Genomic DNA, 19126 nt, shown 5'->3' with positions numbered 1-19126 from the left:
GCAGGGTGACAATATACAGCCTTGACGTACTCCTTTTCCTATTTGGAACCAGTCTGTTGTTCCATGTCCAGTCCTAACTGTTGCTTCCTGACCTGCATATAGATTTCTCAAGAGGCAGGTCAGGTGGTCTGGTATTCCCATCTCTTTCAGAATTTTCCACAGTTTATTGTGATCGACACAGTCAAAGGCTTTGGCATAGTCAATAAAGCAGAAATAGATGTTTTTCTGGAACTCTCTTGCTTTTTCGATGATCCAGGGGAAGTTGGCAATTTGATCTCTGGTTCCTCTGCCTTTTCTAAAATCAGCTTGAATGTCAGGGAGTTCACGATTCACATATTGCTGAAGCCTGGCTTGGAGAATTTTGAGCATTACTTTACTTGCGTGTGAGATGAGTGTAATTGTGGGGTAGTTTGAGCATTCTTTGGCATTGCCTTTCTTTGGGATTGGAATGAAAACGGACCTTTTCCAGTCCTGTGGCCACTGCTGAGTTTTCCAAATTAGCTGGCATATTGAATGCAGCACTTTCACAGCATCATCTTTCAGGATTTGAAATAGCTTAACTGGAATTCCATCACCTCCACTAGCTTTGTTCGTAGTGATGCTTTCTAAGGCCCACTTGACTTCACATTCCAAGATGTCTGGCTCTAGATTCGTGATCACATCATCATGATTATCTGGATCATGAAATTCTTTTTTGTACAGTTCTTCCATGTATTCTTGCCACCTCTTCTTAATATCTTCTGCTTCTGTTAGGTCCAGACCATTTCTGTCCTTTATTGAGCCCATCTTTGCAGGAAATGTTCCCTTGGTATCTCTAATTTTCTTGAAGAGATCTCTAGTCTTTTCCATTCTGTTCTTTTCCTCTATTTCTTTGCATTGATCGCTGAAGAAGGCTTTCTAATCTCTTCTTGCTATTCTTTGGAACTCTGCATTCAGATGCTTATATCTTTCCTTTTCTCCTTTGCTTTTCGTTTCTCTTCTTTCACAGCTATTTGTAAGGCCTCCCCAGACAGCCATTTTGCTTTTTTGCATTTCTTTTCCATGGGGATGGTCTTATTCCCTGTCTCCTGTACAATGTCACGAACCTCTGTCCATAGTTCATCAAGGACTCTATCTATCAGATCTAGACCCTTAAATCTATTTCTCACTTCCACTGTATAATCATAAGGGATTTGATTTAGGTCATACCTGAATGGTCTAGCGGTTTCCCCTACTTTCTTCAATTTGAGTCTGAATTTGGCAATAAGGATTTCATGATCTGAGCCACAGTCAGTTCCTGGTCTTGTTTTTGCTGACTGTATAGAGCTTCTCCATCTTTGGCTGCAAAGAATATAATCAATCTGATTTCAGTGTTGACCATCTGGTGACATCCATGTGTAGAGTCTTCTCTAGTGTTGTTGGAAGAGGGTGTTTCCTATGACCGGTGCATTTTCTTGGCAAAGCTCTATTAGTCTTTGCCCTGCTTCATTCCGCATTCCAAGGCCAAATTTGCCTGTTTCTCCAGGTGTTTCTTGACTTCCTACTTTTGCATTCCAGTCCCCTATAATGAAAAGGACATCTTTTTTGGGTGTTAGTTCTAAAAGATCTTGTAGGTCTTCATAAAACTGTTCCACTTCAGTTTCTTCAGCATTACTGGTTGGGGCATAGACTTGGATAACTGTGATATTGAATGGTTATGTATATTAAATTATGTATATTAAAATCCCTGTTCCTGGTTTATGCTATAAAATTTAAAATTCCCAGGATATAATAAATATCAGCAAAGAATGGACAAACATTAACATTTCTCTAAAGATTATCTTTTCTGATAAAGTAGTGATAATCATTCTTAAATTTGCCATAAAATGTGACTATCATGTTGAAAGGTTCATGTTAGTTCTTGCCAAAATAACTTAGTTCTAAAAATGAAAATGTCAATTTAACTGAACTACCTCTTAGCATCATCCTAAACCTGCATTGTTTTGGTAATTTATAACTCCATTTGTCATATGTTCTTTCATTTATAAAAGATGTATATCTTAAAAATAAATCGGTTTATTGGGACATAAAAGAAATCAAAACAAGCAAATAGCCACTCTTGAAAATGCATTTATCAGTGACCAATGGAGGTGTCTAGACCTGAAACCCCCAGTGAAAGAAACTCTGACTTTTCATATATTTTACCATTTTCATAATTATACTAATTCCTAGATAACCCAGACTTAGAGGATATAAAATGTAAAGAAGAGGGATTAGAGCCCCAATTTGGAGGGATCTTCCAGTAGGTGATGAAAGGAACTGGAGAAAGCTTATAACAATCCCTTTTGGTGTCACGCATGATGTGTCTATTCTTTTGGGATTTAGTAACCTAGATTTAGTTGGGCTTCCCAGGTGGCAGAGTGGTGAAGTACTGGCCTGCCAATGCAGATGAAAGAGACATGCGTTTGATCCCTGGGTTGAGAAGATCCTCTGGAGAAGGTAATGGCAACCCACTCCAAAATTCCTGCCTGGAGAATCTCATGGACAGAGAAGCCTTGTGGGCCACAACCACAGGGTCACAAAGAGTCAGAAACAACTGAGCAACCGAGCACAAACAACCTAAATTTAGTTATTTTGACTCTACCAATTCCATTAATCACTAACCGCTTATCTTACATCATTTTCCCTCTTGGCACATAAGAGTTTGGGTTTTGTTTTTTGTGTTTCACATATAAGTGAGATCACTCAACATTTGCCTTCTTCTGTCTGACTCATTTCACTTAGCATAATGCCTTTCAGTTACATACACACTGTTGCAAATGTTAGAATTTCTTTTTAGTACTGGAATAATACTCCATCACATGTGTAATATATTCCATAACTACTTTATCCACTCATCTGTTGATGAACACTTAGGTTGTCTCCATAAATTGGCTTTTGTAAATAATGCTGTTAAAAACATGGGGGGAGAGGGGGTGCAGATATCTCAGCACAAAGTTTTCAGTCTCTTCATATATATAGCCAGAGGTGGAATGGTTGGATCATATAGTAATTTTACTCTTTTTTGTTTCCTTCTTAAGTCGTGTCCGACTCTTTGCGACCCCATGGACTGTAGCCCACCAAGCTCCTCCGTCCATGGAATTCTCCAAGCAAGAATACTTGAGTGGGTTGCCATTTCCTTCTCCAGGGGACCTTCCCGACCCAGGGATCAAACCCAGGTCTCCCGCATTGCAGGCAGATGCTTTAACCTCTGAGCCACCAAGGAATCTCCATATTGTTTTTCCATAGTGGCTGTATCAGCTTACATCCCACCACTTGCACAAGGATTCCCTGTACTTCACATTTTCACCAGCAATTATTATACCTTGTTTTTTGATATTAGTCATTCTAACAGGCATGAGGTGATATCTCATTATGGTTTTGATTAGCATTTCCATAGTGATTAGTAATGTAGAGCATCTTTTCGTGTACCTGTTGGTCATCCATATACTATGGAAAAAAGTCTACCTAGGACCATTATCCATTTTTAAATTGGATTATATGTTTTTTGCTATTGAGTTATATGATTTATTTATATTTGGGGGGTATTAATGCCTTATTGGGTATAAAGTCTGCAGATATTTATCTTCCCTTTCAGTAGACTGTTTGTTGATTGTTTCTTTTGATGTGAGTTTGCTTACTTTGAACTTCATAAAAACATACTGTATGTATTCTGTTGTGCCTGTTTCCATTCACTCAATATTCTTTCTGTGAAATTTATTCATATTGTTGTGCATTGCAGGGGTTTGTTCATTTTCATTGCTAAATGGTATCCTCGTGTGAATGTTTAATTTCATTATTTAATGATCTGCTCAATCATTGATGTGGATTTGAGTTGTTTCCAGTTTTGGTGAGAATATATACATCCCTCTGTTGGGTGTATATTTAGGGAGGAGTGGAATTTCAGGAGGAAGGGGTATGCACATTATTGACTTTAGTAGATACTCCCAACATTTTCTAATTTGCATCCCTGCTTGCAGTGAATGAGAATTCAGCTTTGACAACATTTCGTACTACCAGTTGGTTTTTTTTTTTAATTAGACAAGGGTGGCACAAGTATGAAGCAATATCTCACTGTGATTTTAATTTGGATTTCCCTATGACTAATAAAGCTGAGCACACTTCTATGTTTATCTACCATTTGTATACCCTCATTTCAGTTCAGTTCAGTTGCTCAGTAGCATCCAACTCTTTGCAGCCTCATGGACTGCAGCATGCCAGGCCTCCCTGTCCATCACCAACTCCTGGAGTTTACTCAAACTCATGTCCATTGAGTCAGTGATGCCATCCAACTACCTCATCCTCTGTCATGCCCTTCTCCTCCCACCTTCAATCTTTCCCAGCATCAGGGTCTTTTCCAATGAGTCAGTTCTTTGCAGCAGGTGGCCAAAGTATTGGAGTTTCAGCTTCAGCATCAGTCCGTCCAATGAATATTCAGGACTGATTTTCTTTAGGATGGACTGGTTGTATCTCCTTGCAGTCCAAGGGATTCTCAAGAATCTTCTCCAACACCACAGTTCAAAAGCATCAATTCTTTGGCACTCAGCTTTCTTTATAGTCCAACTCTCACATCCATACATGACCACTGGAAAAACCAAAACTTTGACTAGATGGACCTTTGTTGGCAAAGTAATGTCTCTGCTTTTTAATATGCTGCCTAGGTTGGTTATAACTTTCTTTCCAAGGAATAAGAGTCTTTTAATTTCATGGCTGCAGTCACCATCTGCAGTGATTTTGGAGCCCCCCAAAAGTAAAGTCTGACACTGTTTCCCCATCTATTTGCCATGAAGTGATGGGACCAGATGCCATGATGTTAGTTTTCTGTTGAGTTTTAAGCCAACTCTTTCACTCTCCTCTTTCACTTTCATCAAGAGGCTCTTTAGGTCTTCTTCACTTTCTGCCATAAGGGTGTTGTCATCTGCATATCTGAGGTTATTGATATTTCTTCCAGCAATCTTGATTCCAGCTTGTGCTTCTTCCAGCCCAGCATTTCTCACGATGTACTCTGCATAGAGAGTTAAATAAGTACGGTGTCAATATACAGCCCTGGAGTGGGGGCTGCGCCGCACTAGAGCGACTTTGAGGAGACACCACATGTCCAAGGTCAGAGAAGCCCCACCAAGACGGCAGGCACTGGAGCGGTAGCTGTGCAGCACTGGAGCAACTTTGAGGAGATACCCTCTGTTAGGAAGTTCTAAAAATGGATCGTCTCTCTTCTTCTTAGTCATCATTATTCACAAACCATTCTGATATCAAAAGAATACTACCAAAGCCTCGTTCATTCTAACATTCCCCTCTGATATCTGGGGCCATTCATGCCTTGTCTTCTCTTCGAAGGAGTTGAAGAGAATCCAAATGTGATGTGTGCATTCAAGTTTTCCGAAGACTGCAGTGGGCTGTTGAAGGCAAAGTTAGCATCATTGGAAGGGTTCATCCAGAAGCTGGAATTTTTTTCAGGGTTGGATGTTCTAGACGGAATGCTTACCAGAGACGGGGAGAGGGTCCACATGGAGGACATCGATGTCTAATTAACTCATTCTACTCATTACGCTCCTGCAACACTTCACATAGGCTCCTCCGCCCATTACCATACTACCATAATCACTTCATTGGAAGGACTGATGCGAAAGCTGAAACTCCAATACTTCGGCCACCTCACGCCAAGAGTTGACTCACTGGAAAAGACTCTGATGCTGGGAGGGACTGGGGGCAGGAGGAGAAGGGGAAGACAGAGGATGAGATGGCTGGATGGCATCTGAGTTTGGTTGAACTCCGGGAGTTGGTGATGGACAGGGAGGCCTGGCGTGCTGCGATTCATGGGGTCACAAAGAGTCGGACACGACTGAGCGATTGAACTGAACTGATAATCACTTACTCACTCACTTGTCTCTTCTCCTAGACCTGCATCTTGCAGAGCCCTTTCCATTCGTCATTGGTGCAGATAGTGTAAACAGGCTTTGGCCATTGGTAGATAGATCTCAGGAAAGCCACCATCAGACAGGATAGGTCCTCCAGCTGATATCTCTCTTAACTTGCTGTTCTTTCTTTGTAACACTCGTCTTAGTTCTTAATTACCTAGTTAAATGATTATTTGACTTTTTGCATCCTTCTCTAACTCACAAGTCCCTTGAAGCTGCGATATCGTCCCTTTTACCCACTGTCCTTCATGGATTTACCAGTGTGTGGTACAGAGTACTTAATAAGTATTAATCAACAAATAACTGAAATAATTTGAATCTGAATCCCAGAGCTGCACTATATTATGGCATGGTTCCATCTTTGCTTAAGTGAAAGTGTTATTCACTTAGTCATGTCTTTGCCATGAAATTCTCCAGGCAAGAATACTGGGTAGGGTAGCCATTCCCTTCTCCAGGGGATCTTCCCGACTCAGAGATCAAACCCAGGTCTCCTCCATTGCAGGTGGATTCTTTACCCACTGAGCCATAAGGGAAGCCCATCTTTCCCTTAAGTACCCATGAAGTGGTGCTACTTCTTCCTGAGACTAGTTTAATTCATCAAGTACTATTGGATAAGTATAACGGGAAGACAGGGAGACCAGTAGTATGCAGTGACTTGATCTCCACAGCTCCTCCACTAACTTGCTGTGTATCCCCCTCCTCCTGCTAGCAAGTTATTTTATCTATCTGGACCTTTGTTCCCCTAGGTTTGAAGGGAAAACTTCAGACTCTGGCCTTAAGAATCTCCCTCTCTGCATTCTGGGATCCAAAGTTATGTCCACTCACAGGAAAATGCCGAAAAAATGCTGAATTAGGACAGGGATCTGAGTGGGGATATCAAATGGAGTTTGCCTGGCTGGATTTTAAAATTGCTTGAGACCAGTGACTCCTTTTTTCTTTCCATTTTCTCTTTTGAATAGTACTATCTATAACTGTTATTCCATGCCTGTCCCATTGTAGAATTTTGGGAGCAGATAATTTATCTCTTCAGTTTCACAAATTCATAGATTTATAGATGGAGAGCAATTGTGCCTCAGGATAGACTAAACCCAGAACCTCATTCTTACCTTACTTAGATGATGTAGTTTGGATGATGAGATTTGAGATTTTGAACTGATGTTATAATGTGTTGAGACTTTGGGGAATGTTGGGATAGGGTGAATGTACTTTGAATATGGGATGGATGTAAATCTTCGGGAGCCAGAGGTAGGCAGAATAATGGTCCCCTCAAAGATGTCCACGTCCTAATCCCTGGGACCTGTGAACATGTTGTATAACATGACAAAGGGGGAATTAAGCAATTAAGGTAGCAGATGGAATTAAGGTTGCTAGTCAGCTGACTGTAACTTGGGTAGATTATCCTGGACTATCTGAGTGGATCCAATGTCATCTTCAGGGCCCTAAATGTGGAAGGGGCGGCAGAAGAGAATCAGAGAGATGACAGAGTAAGAAGGACTCAGCCCAACATTGCTGGCTTTGAAGAGAGGAAACAAACCCAAGAAAGTGGATGACCACCGTAAGTTGGAAAAGACCAGGAAACCGCCTCTAGTGCCTCCAGAACTTGGAGGTGATACACTTGTGCTGTTTTAAGCCACAAGTTAGTGGGTAATTTTTTTACAGCAGCAATAGGAAAGGAATCCGAGTTCTGGCCTGTGGTTCACTCCTCCACAATCTTAAACATCATCTTTGCATTCCTTCGTATTCCTTATTTCTCAAAATCAGAACTCCTGAAAGAATCAAAAGCAACAAACAGGCTGCAGTGCCTGGCACACTGGTGCTTAAATGATGTTAGTGTCCAGCTTCCCCTCCTCTTCCAGGCTGAGGAAACACAGAGAAGAAAGTGAGTGAGGGAAAGTCTCTCAGTTGTGTCCAACTCTTTGCGACCCCATGGACTGTAGCCCACCAGGCTCCTCTGTCTGTGGAATTCTCCAGGCAAAAAATACTGGAGTGGGTAGCTGTTCCCTTCTTCAGGGGATCAGAGAGGAAAAGCAGGAGCCAAATGTCATTCTTAGCAGCGCACCCTCCTGCCTTTGATGTCGCTGGCTGTGTAAAGGATTGCCTCAGTGAACTCCCCAAGCACAACTGATCGACAGCCTGCTCCTTATCTGTCTTTGGGGGACCCACAACTCCCCCCTCCCTGGGGAAACCTCCCTTTAGAATACAAAAGCTCTTTAGAAGAGGAGGGCTCTCTGAGAGGAGAGCAGGACCAGAGCGTCACTCTGCAAACAGGCTCTTGGAGATGAAAGAGCTCAGGGCATCAGTATCTACACCGCAGCCACTGTATTTTCCAGGGAGAGAATCCCACAGTGGTGCCTTGCAGGGGAGGGGAGCCCCTGAAGGAGTATGGCCTCCTCCCAGCCCCCAACCACTGAGACCAACCCCCCTCAACTATTCCAAGTCTCCAGCTCCCTCCTTAGTTGTTATGAGCTTTTATTTAAAAAGCACATTTAATACACGTATAGTTTCGCAGATACAAGTTTTCACTTTGTATTCTACAAAAGTCTTTGAATATTATTCTCTTTACAAAATGGAACCTTACAAAAATACTGGCAATTTAATGTTTTTATACAGTTTTCTCTAGTTGCAGTTATTTCTTTCATTGTAAAAACATCTACCACAGAACTACGGTATTTTAGTTGATATTAAAAAAAATTAAATTCCATGCTTTTTTAAGCAGCTAATGTAAATAACACAGGTCGAGACACAGTTTATAATCATAGTGGATATAGCTAAAATTGTTTCAGAAATAATATTTTACATAGTTAACTTTTAATGTTTTATACATTATTTATATAATATTTATATATAAAAATCATAGCTTGCTATAAGTTGAAATGAAAGGACGGCTTCTGTAGTAAGGCTGTACATGTGGTTGACCCATGTGGTTACATTTAGCCCTTTGAAAGGTGTGCATCCGAGATCTGAAAGCATTTCTTCCTTCCTCCTTTCCTCAAAGGTTCAGTAGAAGTGGTCCCTGACTGCTGCCTCAAATGGGACCTTGCTTGGAAGGACACTTATGGAGAGAGGATGAGGAAACTCTACGGAGATTTAACCCACGTGTTCTGCCCAGCAGAACCTACCAAACACTGCCCTAGAGATCGACCCCAAGACAATAGTGCTTTACACAGCTTAGCAAGAGTGGCTCCCCCAGAGACCCTGCCCCTGTCAACTCTGTTATCTGGAAGGGCTGCCTCTGGGATAGGAGACCGTCTGCTACTCTGGCTCATTCAGACTGTGAGTAGCCAAAGGGTTGCTTCATTTTTCATTCTGCCCTCTTCGTTCCTCCATCTCTTGCATGGAAGGCTGCTTTCCATCAACTGATGGCAGACCACATCTGTGCTCGTCTCCAGGCCCTCAGAGGCCATCCCGGTGGGCACCCAGCAAGGGTTTCCAGGGAGAAAGCAGTAGCCGAAGCTAATCATCACTACTTGAGTGTGCCAGTGCCCGGGTGATTGCTGTACACAACATCAGCATCCTGTAACTGACACTTCAGCATCACAGGATGGTGCGTCAAGAGAAGACACAGGAGGGCCTGAACCCTCCAGCTCTTCCAAAATTGTGCTATTTGTGAAATTCACTCATCCACAAAGAGTCACCTAATCACTGTAAGTGAGGGACTGTGGTTGCTGGCCTATGGGCTGAGGAAGTGAGTGATGAGCCCTCATGACTGGGAATCTGGATTCAGGATTTGATTGCTGGACTGAGCAAACCTGCTCTTTTCTTATATTTAAAAGCAAAAACAAACAGACCAGTAAGTTTCCTAAACCAGAGTCACAGTGGAGAATCGAGTGGTGTGGACACAAGACGGGAGCCCCCAATGGCTAGTTTGCTGATTCAGTGCTATTTCTGGCGTCATGTGCTACAAGGTGAATGTGAGCTTTCCCAACAGGCCTGGGATTCCTCAGGTCACAAAGGTGACCAGCAGACTCTACTCAAATCGTCTTAGTGTTTGTTCCAGAACAAGCCCGTGTTCACTAGAACATGAACACTTAAACCAACTGCATATCCAGGATTCCCGCACTTGCTGTTAGTTTGCTGTTGTTTCCATATAGGTGAACGCTACCTATTTTGGAAGGCCACAAGGTAAGACTTTTTTTTTTTTTTCCTTTTTAAAAATCAGTCGGGCAAAAAGTTTTTCCCTACATTCTACTGTCTGATGAGATTGGAGAGCAGCAAAACTTGCTGTCAGCAGTCATTTCCAAAAACAGCTCAGGAGGTGGGTGGCACCTACACCATGTTGTGGTGATTGCTCCTATCGATAATGTCCACAGGTGAAAGCATGTCCTTCCTGATGGCAGAGGGAGGCAGGGAGAGTGTTGTCTTGGTCTTGAAGAGGTCAGACACGAAGAAAACCTAGAAGCATAAAATCAGAGATCCCAATCAGTCATTAATATTTGGGCCTTGGGGACAGGCAAAGGGAAGATCCTAGGAGTGTGGACTTTAGGAAAAGGGGCTCCCAAACTTTGAACAGGGAAGGACCACGAAGACTACGGGCTTCCCCAAAGGCTCAGCAGGTAAAGAATCTGCCTGCAATGCAGGAGACACAGGAGACGTGGGTTGGATCCCTGAGTCAAGACGATTCCCTGGAGGAGGAAACGGCAACCCATTCCAGTATTCTTGCCTGAAAAATCCCATGGACAGAGCAGTCTAGGCGGCTACAGGCCAAAGGGTTGCAAAGAGTCGGACACGACTGAGCAACTAAACACACAGCAACATGGAGACCACAGAGTCCAATTCTTATTGCACAGAGAGGGAAACTGAGGTCCAGAGAAGGGTAGTGACAGGCCCAAAGTTGCACAGCCAGGGTAGGAGCAGACCGCATATCCATGGGCTCTCAGTCCAGCGCTCCCTATCTACGTGCCCCACTTCCGTATTTCTCAAGGTAAATGAATAGCAGGGAAAGATAAGTTCTCAAACAAAGGAAGCATTAGTCACCGTCATTAGTCCTCAATACTTTCCCTTTCCTCACAAAGGAATCTAGGGTGTAACCCAAAGAGATCAGCCAATATGAATTCCTATCAGCAGGCACTGGAGCAAGGAAGTAGTCATGATCACTTTTTCCTGAAAGCCCAGTGATGTCAACAAGCTGATGGAGGTCAAGAAGCCAGGGTCTCTTGGCTGAAGGAGTCAGCAACTAACCCGGAGGAAAGGTCAATGAAAACTCTCCTATCACTCATTCCCAACCTCCTTCCTCCTTCTGAGCATATGACCTCACTAAGTCATCTTAGAATCACTGAGAAACATTTACTGAGTGCTTACTCACTAGTGTATAAGGATGGCTTAGGCAGAGTTTCTGCCTCAATTAGCTTATGATGAAAGATTCAAGAACTTGCTCAGTTACCCAAGTAAGAGAAATTTATGCTTTGTATTAGGTGAGAAAATAAATACACAGATCCCCATTTGAGCAAGTTAGCAACGGGAGTTTGTACTAAGTAACTGTAAGAGGCAGCTGTCGGTCATGTAATTTAATAGGAAACATATGGCTGAGTTTCAAAATGGGGACTAAAACACTTCAAAGTTCCTACGTCTAACAGCTTTCTGGATGGAAGAGTCTTTGTCCTGAAGATGGTAATGCACTCACTAATAAGGACAGCCCTGTGACTTCATTCTGGACACATTACAGGCAAAAAAATAAATAAATAAATGAAGTTCTTAGTAAGACTGCACCAACACCAAGGCTATAACAGCCAGAGCCTGGCCACAGAAGGGACTTGTATCCTTTGTTGAACCAATTTCCACAGTGTTCTCTTTAGTGATACAGTCATCAGCAAAATGCAACCAAAATCACTGGGGATGCTGGTTATCACTGGACATTGGTTACCTTGGGAGAACTCAGTGACTAGAAGGCCAAAAAGGAAACAGTGGCTTACTAGCCACCACAAAATCCTTTGTACATTTTGAGTTTTTGTACCCATTTCATAGAGGACCTACTCAAGCATTTTATTACCATTTATTCATTGAAAAAAATAAGAAGGGCCAGACAATTTCTTAAGTTATAAGAAAGTGGAAAAAAATAAAAAAGAAAAAAGAAAGTGAAATATTAGTCAAGAAATGGAACATTTGAAAACATTTACATTCTGAGTGCAATTGAACGGACCCTTTGCAAAGGAAAAAATTAAACATTTTGTCTCATTTTCTAAGGAGGTGTGAACAGTGAGAGCCGTGGCACAGGAAGGTGTGTCTCGTAGCCAGGGACAAGTTGAGACTTAGGAGAGAAAAGGTCTGTTCAGTCCTGCCAGGAGGCCTGAGGCTGCCCTGCCTGGGAATTCTACCAAAAAGTGGGGAAGGGGGTTTTCAGATGCCTCAGTATAAGGAAATCTGAACAAACACAGTTAAATGTAGAGATCAATAAAACTTTTCAACTCTTCTCTGACAGGTGTATAACCTATGTCCTCATGGCTACCTGGAAATTACCTTCTCTTTCCTCCTTCTCTCTGTCCCCAAGAAAGAGGTTTCAGTCAGTCCCTCCACTGCTGGCTCTCAACTCCACTTCCTCTAGCCCAGCAGCGAGCCTCACCAAATAAAGGCTCTTACTGATCTCATTTCTTAGAGATCTTTCTTCCAGCCTGCATGCCATCTACTGAGGGCAAAGAGAGCAGAGGACACCCTCAAACAAACATCCCTCCCTTCAAGATCCTGACACCACCTCTGTCTACTGGCTGATTTCCCAATTTAATTTCCTGAGCTCACACCCAATACATATTAAAAGTTTCCGTTTCCTAACTGCGAGATAAGAATGAAATGAAGGTTAAAGGTGAGAAAGCACTTGATAAGAATTCTAAACCTGTGTCTGGCACATAGTTCAATAAAAGGTGTACCTTGTCTGGGAACCAGAGTCATGTCTGGGCCTAGAGTAAGCCATGTGCTCTTGTGTCTGCAAAACTTTGCTCATCAGCCTTCTTCTGATAGGAGGCTTCTTAAGGATGGAGTCCAATCCCGATCATCCTGCATCACCTGCACACTGCATTGAACCTTGCTTATACTAGGAGCTTATAAAATGTTTGGTGTCGAAATTCTACATTTCTCCCTACTGGAAGCAGGCACTCTGGCCTTGGATCTTCTCACTATGTAGAACTCTTACAGACCGCAGGGGGATCGAATCCTCCCACACCAACTGCACACAGCCCCACAGCAGGATGAAATGTAGACTCTGGTCCAGCAGGATCCCCCTGTAAGCTATATTTCACCTTCCGTGTGGCTTGAAGTTACAACAAACACTTTTTGGGGGATCATGAAACATGATCCTGTTGAGACTCAAACTGGGCTCTGTCTTCTTCATGCTTGAACAGCAGAACACAAAAAGGACTAGAAAAACTGAAAACTTTTTGTCCTGGAGCAGTTCTATTTTCCACAGAAGATGATTTCCACCCAGAAAGAAAACCCAGAAGCCCAGGCTGTGAAGGGTCTGAACAAATTAGGTGACTACCCCAGGTGTGTGGGACAAACCCCCTCCCAGCCCATAGCCCACTGCACAGAACTTCTCTGCCATGGGAAAGTACCAGCAGACAACAGTCTCAGCAAACAAAATCGATGTGCCAAGCACCACTAAGAGTTCTAAGATCTCTCGCCCTGAGCATATGCTTTCAATTCCTATTCTCTTCTCTGCATTTCATAAATTGCCTTTTTGAAAAGCACAATCAGTAAACACTTATTGAACACCTGCTCTGTTCCAAGCCCTGAGATGATAAAGACAATTATACAAAAGACAGAATTCTTTGCCTTCTAAGAGCTCACAGGTTAGTGAGGGAGAGATCCAGGTAAATAGAGCAATGCAATAGCGTGGTTTAGGATTGTGATAGAGGGAAGCCAGGGTGTTAAAGCAGTACAGAGAACACGGCATCTAACCCAGGATGAAGGGGAGGGAAGAGGGGCTGAGAAAGCTTCCCCCAAAGGCGGTCTGTTTGAGCTTCGCTTTGAAGGATAAGTAGGAGGGAGCCAGGTGGTGAACGCCAGGAATGTCGTTCCAGGCAGAGGGAGCAGAACACGCAGGGGGGTGAGGGAGCCCAGCGAGTCCGGGAGCTGCGGGGAGCTCAGCGCGGGGAGGGCCGGGCGGTGAGGGGGCTGGAGGGGGCGCCGGATCTTGAGAAGGAGCATGGCACAGCCTGAGGACCCACGGTCAAGGCTGAAGCAGGAAAGCAGCACGGTGGGGAGACCTGCATTATGATCACGATTATCTAAGAAGAAGGCATCAGAACGGGAGCTGGGCGCCTGAAAGCAGGGATACTGGTCAGGACACTGTTGCAGAAAAGGAGACGATGAGTCCTGTGCAACCATCACACAGTGAAGAAAAAGAAGGCAAGACAGGTTTTTGAAAGGTTGAGGCCAGAACTGCGGTTAAGAGAGGTGTGCATATTTATGTGGGTGGATGTGTGTGCAGGGGGACCTATGTTTCTCTTCTTAGTCTTGTTTTCAACTCTAGAAATCTTGCACTTGTTCCCATCAAAACTCTGTTTGGGTGACTATCCTGGGTGGGGGGGGGGGGTGGAAATTGTAGTTCTGCTTTCCTCTGTCTTCTAATATTCTGGCTCCCTCTGACATTGGCTTAGAGATATGGTTCTGACCTCCTGAGTCAGAGAGGATCTTAATCTGAGGGTATGGTGATCTGATTCAGGCAGGCACTCAGGACAATGTAGTCCTTCCATCCAGAGCAAGGCTACACACAAACATGACAACTCCAGGCTGGAGGAATCCCACTGGAGGTGGTGAGACGAGAGATGTACAGGAGTCTCCTTATATAAATGGTGACTCTTATTACTGTGCCAGTGGGTCACCATCTCCCACTCCTCATCCTATACATGCAGCACCGGTAACAGGCTTTGCTCTTGGGAGTAGGGCAGATTTGTCTTCAAATCCAAGTTCTGCCACTTTCAGCAAAATACCTAAATGAGGGATACAATACCTCAGGCTTACTTAAGGAATACGTGGTGTCACAAAAGGTGCAAGTGGGGCTTGATAGCAAACAGCCGAGATCACTGGCTTGTGTGTTCAGTGCCTGCCCACGTCCAGTCACCTCTCTTCCCCAGCCTCTTGGGTAGAAAGAAAAGTAACAAGAGAAGGAAGTAGAAACAAGAAAAATCAGGGGGAAATAGAAATGATCGAGAATACGAATGAATAGGTGAAAGCCTGTATCGATTCAAGTCAGACACGAAGACCATGTGAAATGGGAGTTTTCCATAGTACACATAGGATCTGCTCTCTAAGTCTAATAATTTCTGGGGCTTTTGGAGGGAATGAGTCAGCCAATCAAAAAGAAAGACGCTTCCAGTGTCGTGTTGCCGGCATTCACCAGCTCTGATATGCCACTCCCCAGAGGACACAGCCCAGCCCAGTGGAGGGGCTTCCTGTCTAGAGCTCACCAAGCTCCAGACGATCAGATGGGCTGCTAGACCTGCCATTCACTGGCTTGTGTGTCTTAGACATGTTGTAATCTCTTTGAGAGCAGCTCCCCTATCTGTACACTGGGGCTCCATGAGCCCTTCCTTGAGCTGCTCTTACCTGCTCTCTTCGGTACCCATACTGAACTTTTAATGACCTTCCATCGTAGTGTGAGGCCTAGACTTCAGTGCAGATGCAGTGCTTTAAATGTGATGTCACGATTTCAGACAACAAGCTACTCAAGGGAATGAGCTGTGCTCAGAGCCCAGCATGTGTAACCCTCAGTAAATCTAGTCCACTCACTCCCCTCGTGAGGCTAGAAACCATGGGCTGTCCCTGTTGCATACCCCTCTATGCCTTGGTCTTGGGATATCCTTCGAGCATCCTGCTCTACCATAATAAACAATCGCACCAATTACGGAATAATTGTCCTTTGCCTTGGGTCTTGGCTCACCCTCACACCTGAAGTCCACCTGCCAATGCAGGACACGGTTTGATCCCTGGGTCCAGAAGTTCCCCTGGAGGAGGAAATGGCAACCCATTCCAGTATTCTTGTTTGGAAAATCCCATGGACAGAGGAGTCTAACGAGCTACAGTCCATGGGGTCGCAAAAGAATCTGACACGACTGAGTGAGAGAGCACACATGCAAAGAAAAGCCATCTTTGGCAGCCCTGTCTTTTGACTAAATAGGAGTTACTTTATTACGGTCATTACTTTCTGATGTTAACAAGGCCAGTGTCAGTGACTTTTGGGCCCTGGGAACTTACCAGTGTCCATACTGAGTAATTTCTTTGTGTATGTGAGTGGAAACTTGATGAGGTAGAAAAAGTGTCACACAAGACATCAGGCTACGGGATCTAGTCCCCAAATTGCTGCTGCTGTGTGACCCAGGCCAATGCACTCTTGTCTAGGCTTGCACTTGTGCAAGACGAAGAGGTTTGTGATTTCAGATGATGGGTCTGCCCTTCACTTGTGTGCTATGGCTATTTAAAAATCTACCTTCCTACAGTTTCTGTAAGGCTTAAATGGAAGGATTCATGTAAAAACACTTCATACCTATGAAAGGGTCTTCAAATCCTCAGTCATTGTCTTTCATGACCATCATCAAGACTGAGGGTCATGAAGGAAATTAGTCCCATGAAAAGAAAGAGGGTTTGGAGCAGCGGAGGAAAGTCATAGGCAGTTCTGAAGGAGACAGGCATCTGAACCCTGTAAAGAGCCTCACAGGAGGGCACTTCTCAGTTAATACAGAGGAGGGTAGCTGGTAAGGGGGACCCAGAGAGCTGACGCTCGGTCACTAGGATGCTAGATCCAGCATCAGCCAGAGTTCAGGAACATAGTACCCAAGAATTGTAGAGACTGGAGGAAGCAGGAGGCCACTTCCAGAAATGCCACCTCTTGAAGTGGAAAGGGCAAAGGAGGCTACTATAACTGACTTCTCCCAAGCATCCCACATGTTCCATCATTCTGAAATTTTTAGGGTCACAGGTCACGCCATATACACATCCATCCCCGTGTCTTTGTGCTATTCCTCCTACATGAAATGTCCTTCCTTATCCTTCGTATCTCAGAGAAAATACCCATACACTGCTCAATATTCTCCTACTCTAGGAATTCTTTCCAGACTTCCATCACCTTCAAGAAAAAGGAGCACTCCCCTTCTTGTGGCCCCACTGTCCCCAGGAGACGAGCCCATCCTAATGGCTCTGCCCATCTACTGCACTGGGTGTTTTATGTCCTTCCCACTAGAGCAGCGTTTTTTAAACTGCACAGTCCAAGTCATTGATAAGTCATGGCGTTAATTTATTAGGTGGTCACTACCAGCATTTTCGGAGAAGGCAATGGCAACCCACTCCAGTACTCTTGCCTGGAAAATCCCATGGATGGAGGAGCCTGGTAGGCTGCAGTCCATGGGGTCGCTAAGAGTCAGGCACGACTGAGCGACTTCACTTTCACTTTTCACTTTCATGCATTGGAGAAGGAAATGGCAACCCACTCCAGTGTTCTTGCCTGGAGAATCCCAGGGACCAGCATTTTAAAGGTTAAATTTTAAAACATTAGGCTGTGTCACCTACAGTAAGTGTCTTCTTTTGTGAAATATTTTAGTTATGTGTTGGTGGATCTATGAGGCTTCCCACGTGGCTCAGTGGTGAAGAATCTGCCTGCCAATGCAGGAGACAAGACATGGGTTCAATCCCTGGGTCAGGAAGATCCCCTGAAGGAGGGAACGGCTACCCACTCCAGTATTCTTGTCCGGAAAATTCCACGGACAGAGGAGGCTGGTGGGCTGCAGTCTATGGGGTCACAAACAGTTGGACACACAGCTGAGCACGCATGCACAGTTGCCTCTCATGGGTTGTGATGCACAGTGTATTTCTTATTATGGACTGTGGTTGGGAAACCACTGAACCATAAGCTCTTTAAGGACCAACTCTTTTCAGCTTGTGAATATTTAAAACGAAGCATCGTACTTAACACAGAATACACATTCAATCAATGTGCTGCATGCGCCAGCATGACGCATCTTTAATTCACTGACTCCTCAATCCAAAGATGAGGTTGTGTGTTAAGACGTACCATCCCTACCTGGTGGGATGGGAAGAGGAAGCTGGCCAATACATCTAACTAAGTGGTGAGAATACAACTCCCCCCTTCCGAGTCGGCCTTGCATCCACCCCATTGATCTCAGCAGGGGAATAAGAAAGGAGATTTTATCTTACGGAAGAACCTGAATGAACATGTCAGCCAACCCAATAGAATGACTCTGCAAACTGTCATTCTCTACTGAGGGGCAGAGCTTACCTTTGCCTCTGCTTTCTTCTCTCTCTCACACCTATGTTCCTGCCACCCCTGCCCATCTGAGAATGGGGGCCCAGAGTGGCGAGATCATCCCAGAGCTTCTGGACAAACAGCAAGGCTTTTGCAGGGTCAGAGAGACTCAGGAGGTTATTTCATGCATTCCCTGTGCCTGGGCAGCGGGGAACAAATCCAGTGGAAACAGATGGAAACCTCCCGGTACAGAAGGCGATCATCCCACAAATTCATGGCATAGACTGCACATGGTTGGGGTTTCCTAGTTTAATCTCTTAAGATAAGATCAGGAGAGCCGAAATCTGGTTCCTACTCTGCCACCATGTGTCCTCAGGTGTGTCGCACTCTCTCTGCACCCCGGTTTCCTCTGGGGAGGCTGTCATCGCTGAATTCTTCCATTCACATCCTCGTTTGCCTCCTCCCTCAAGGTCACCTCTCTGAGGCAAAGACAAAGAACACCCTTGCCCTTCCCTACATCCTGGAGGAAGACAGCAGCACACAAAAGAGCAACGGCTGGCTGAGCCACACCCCCCACGAGAGGAAAACCAGGAAAGACTCTGCCGCATGTTTATGAAATTCACGAGCAGCTGCTTCCTCTGCTGCACCGCAGCAATGGCAGCCTGGCCCTGCCCTGACCCCTCCCAGGGCCCCGTAATTTGCCATCTGTTGGAGGGTCAGGGAGGAGGTGGCCAGATAGGCAAGTTGTCACCAGACAGGAAATGAACCCACTGTCTGTCGCTTCATCCGGGTCCCTGGGTTACTCCAACGGTGGGAATGCTGAGCCCAGCTGTAGAGTTCAAATCTTGGGAGGGGTGACTGTGTGTGTGTCTGTGTGTATGTGTGTGTGAGAGAGAAGGGATGGTGAGCATGTGCCTGTGTTTGCCTTGGCCTATCTGTGTATCCGTGGTTCTGAGAGTTGGTGACAGGAAGAGGATGGATGACTGTCTGTGTACAACTGGGTCTGACCATGTGCCTCTGTGCCACG

At 44.6% G+C, this 19126-nt stretch overlaps 1 protein-coding gene across 1 annotated transcript in view; it reads right to left on the bottom strand.

Moving 5' to 3' along the window:
• Nucleotides 1-8410: 8410 nt before the first annotated feature.
• PLPP3 (phospholipid phosphatase 3) overlaps nucleotides 8411-19126 on the bottom strand; it is an 88099-nt gene continuing 77383 nt past the window's right edge. The window contains exon 6 of the mRNA XM_068963748.1: nucleotides 8411-10307. Coding sequence (XP_068819849.1) covers nucleotides 10182-10307 — 126 coding nt within the window. The 3' untranslated portion in view covers nucleotides 8411-10181. The remainder of the gene's footprint in view (nucleotides 10308-19126) is intronic.

Source organism: Capricornis sumatraensis, chromosome 2, assembly GCF_032405125.1.
Source record: "Capricornis sumatraensis isolate serow.1 chromosome 2, serow.2, whole genome shotgun sequence".
In the NCBI taxonomy this organism is placed as follows: domain Eukaryota; kingdom Metazoa; phylum Chordata; class Mammalia; order Artiodactyla; family Bovidae; genus Capricornis; species Capricornis sumatraensis.
Note: the sequence above shows the minus strand (reverse complement) of the source record. Positions and strands in the feature narration are given on the sequence as shown.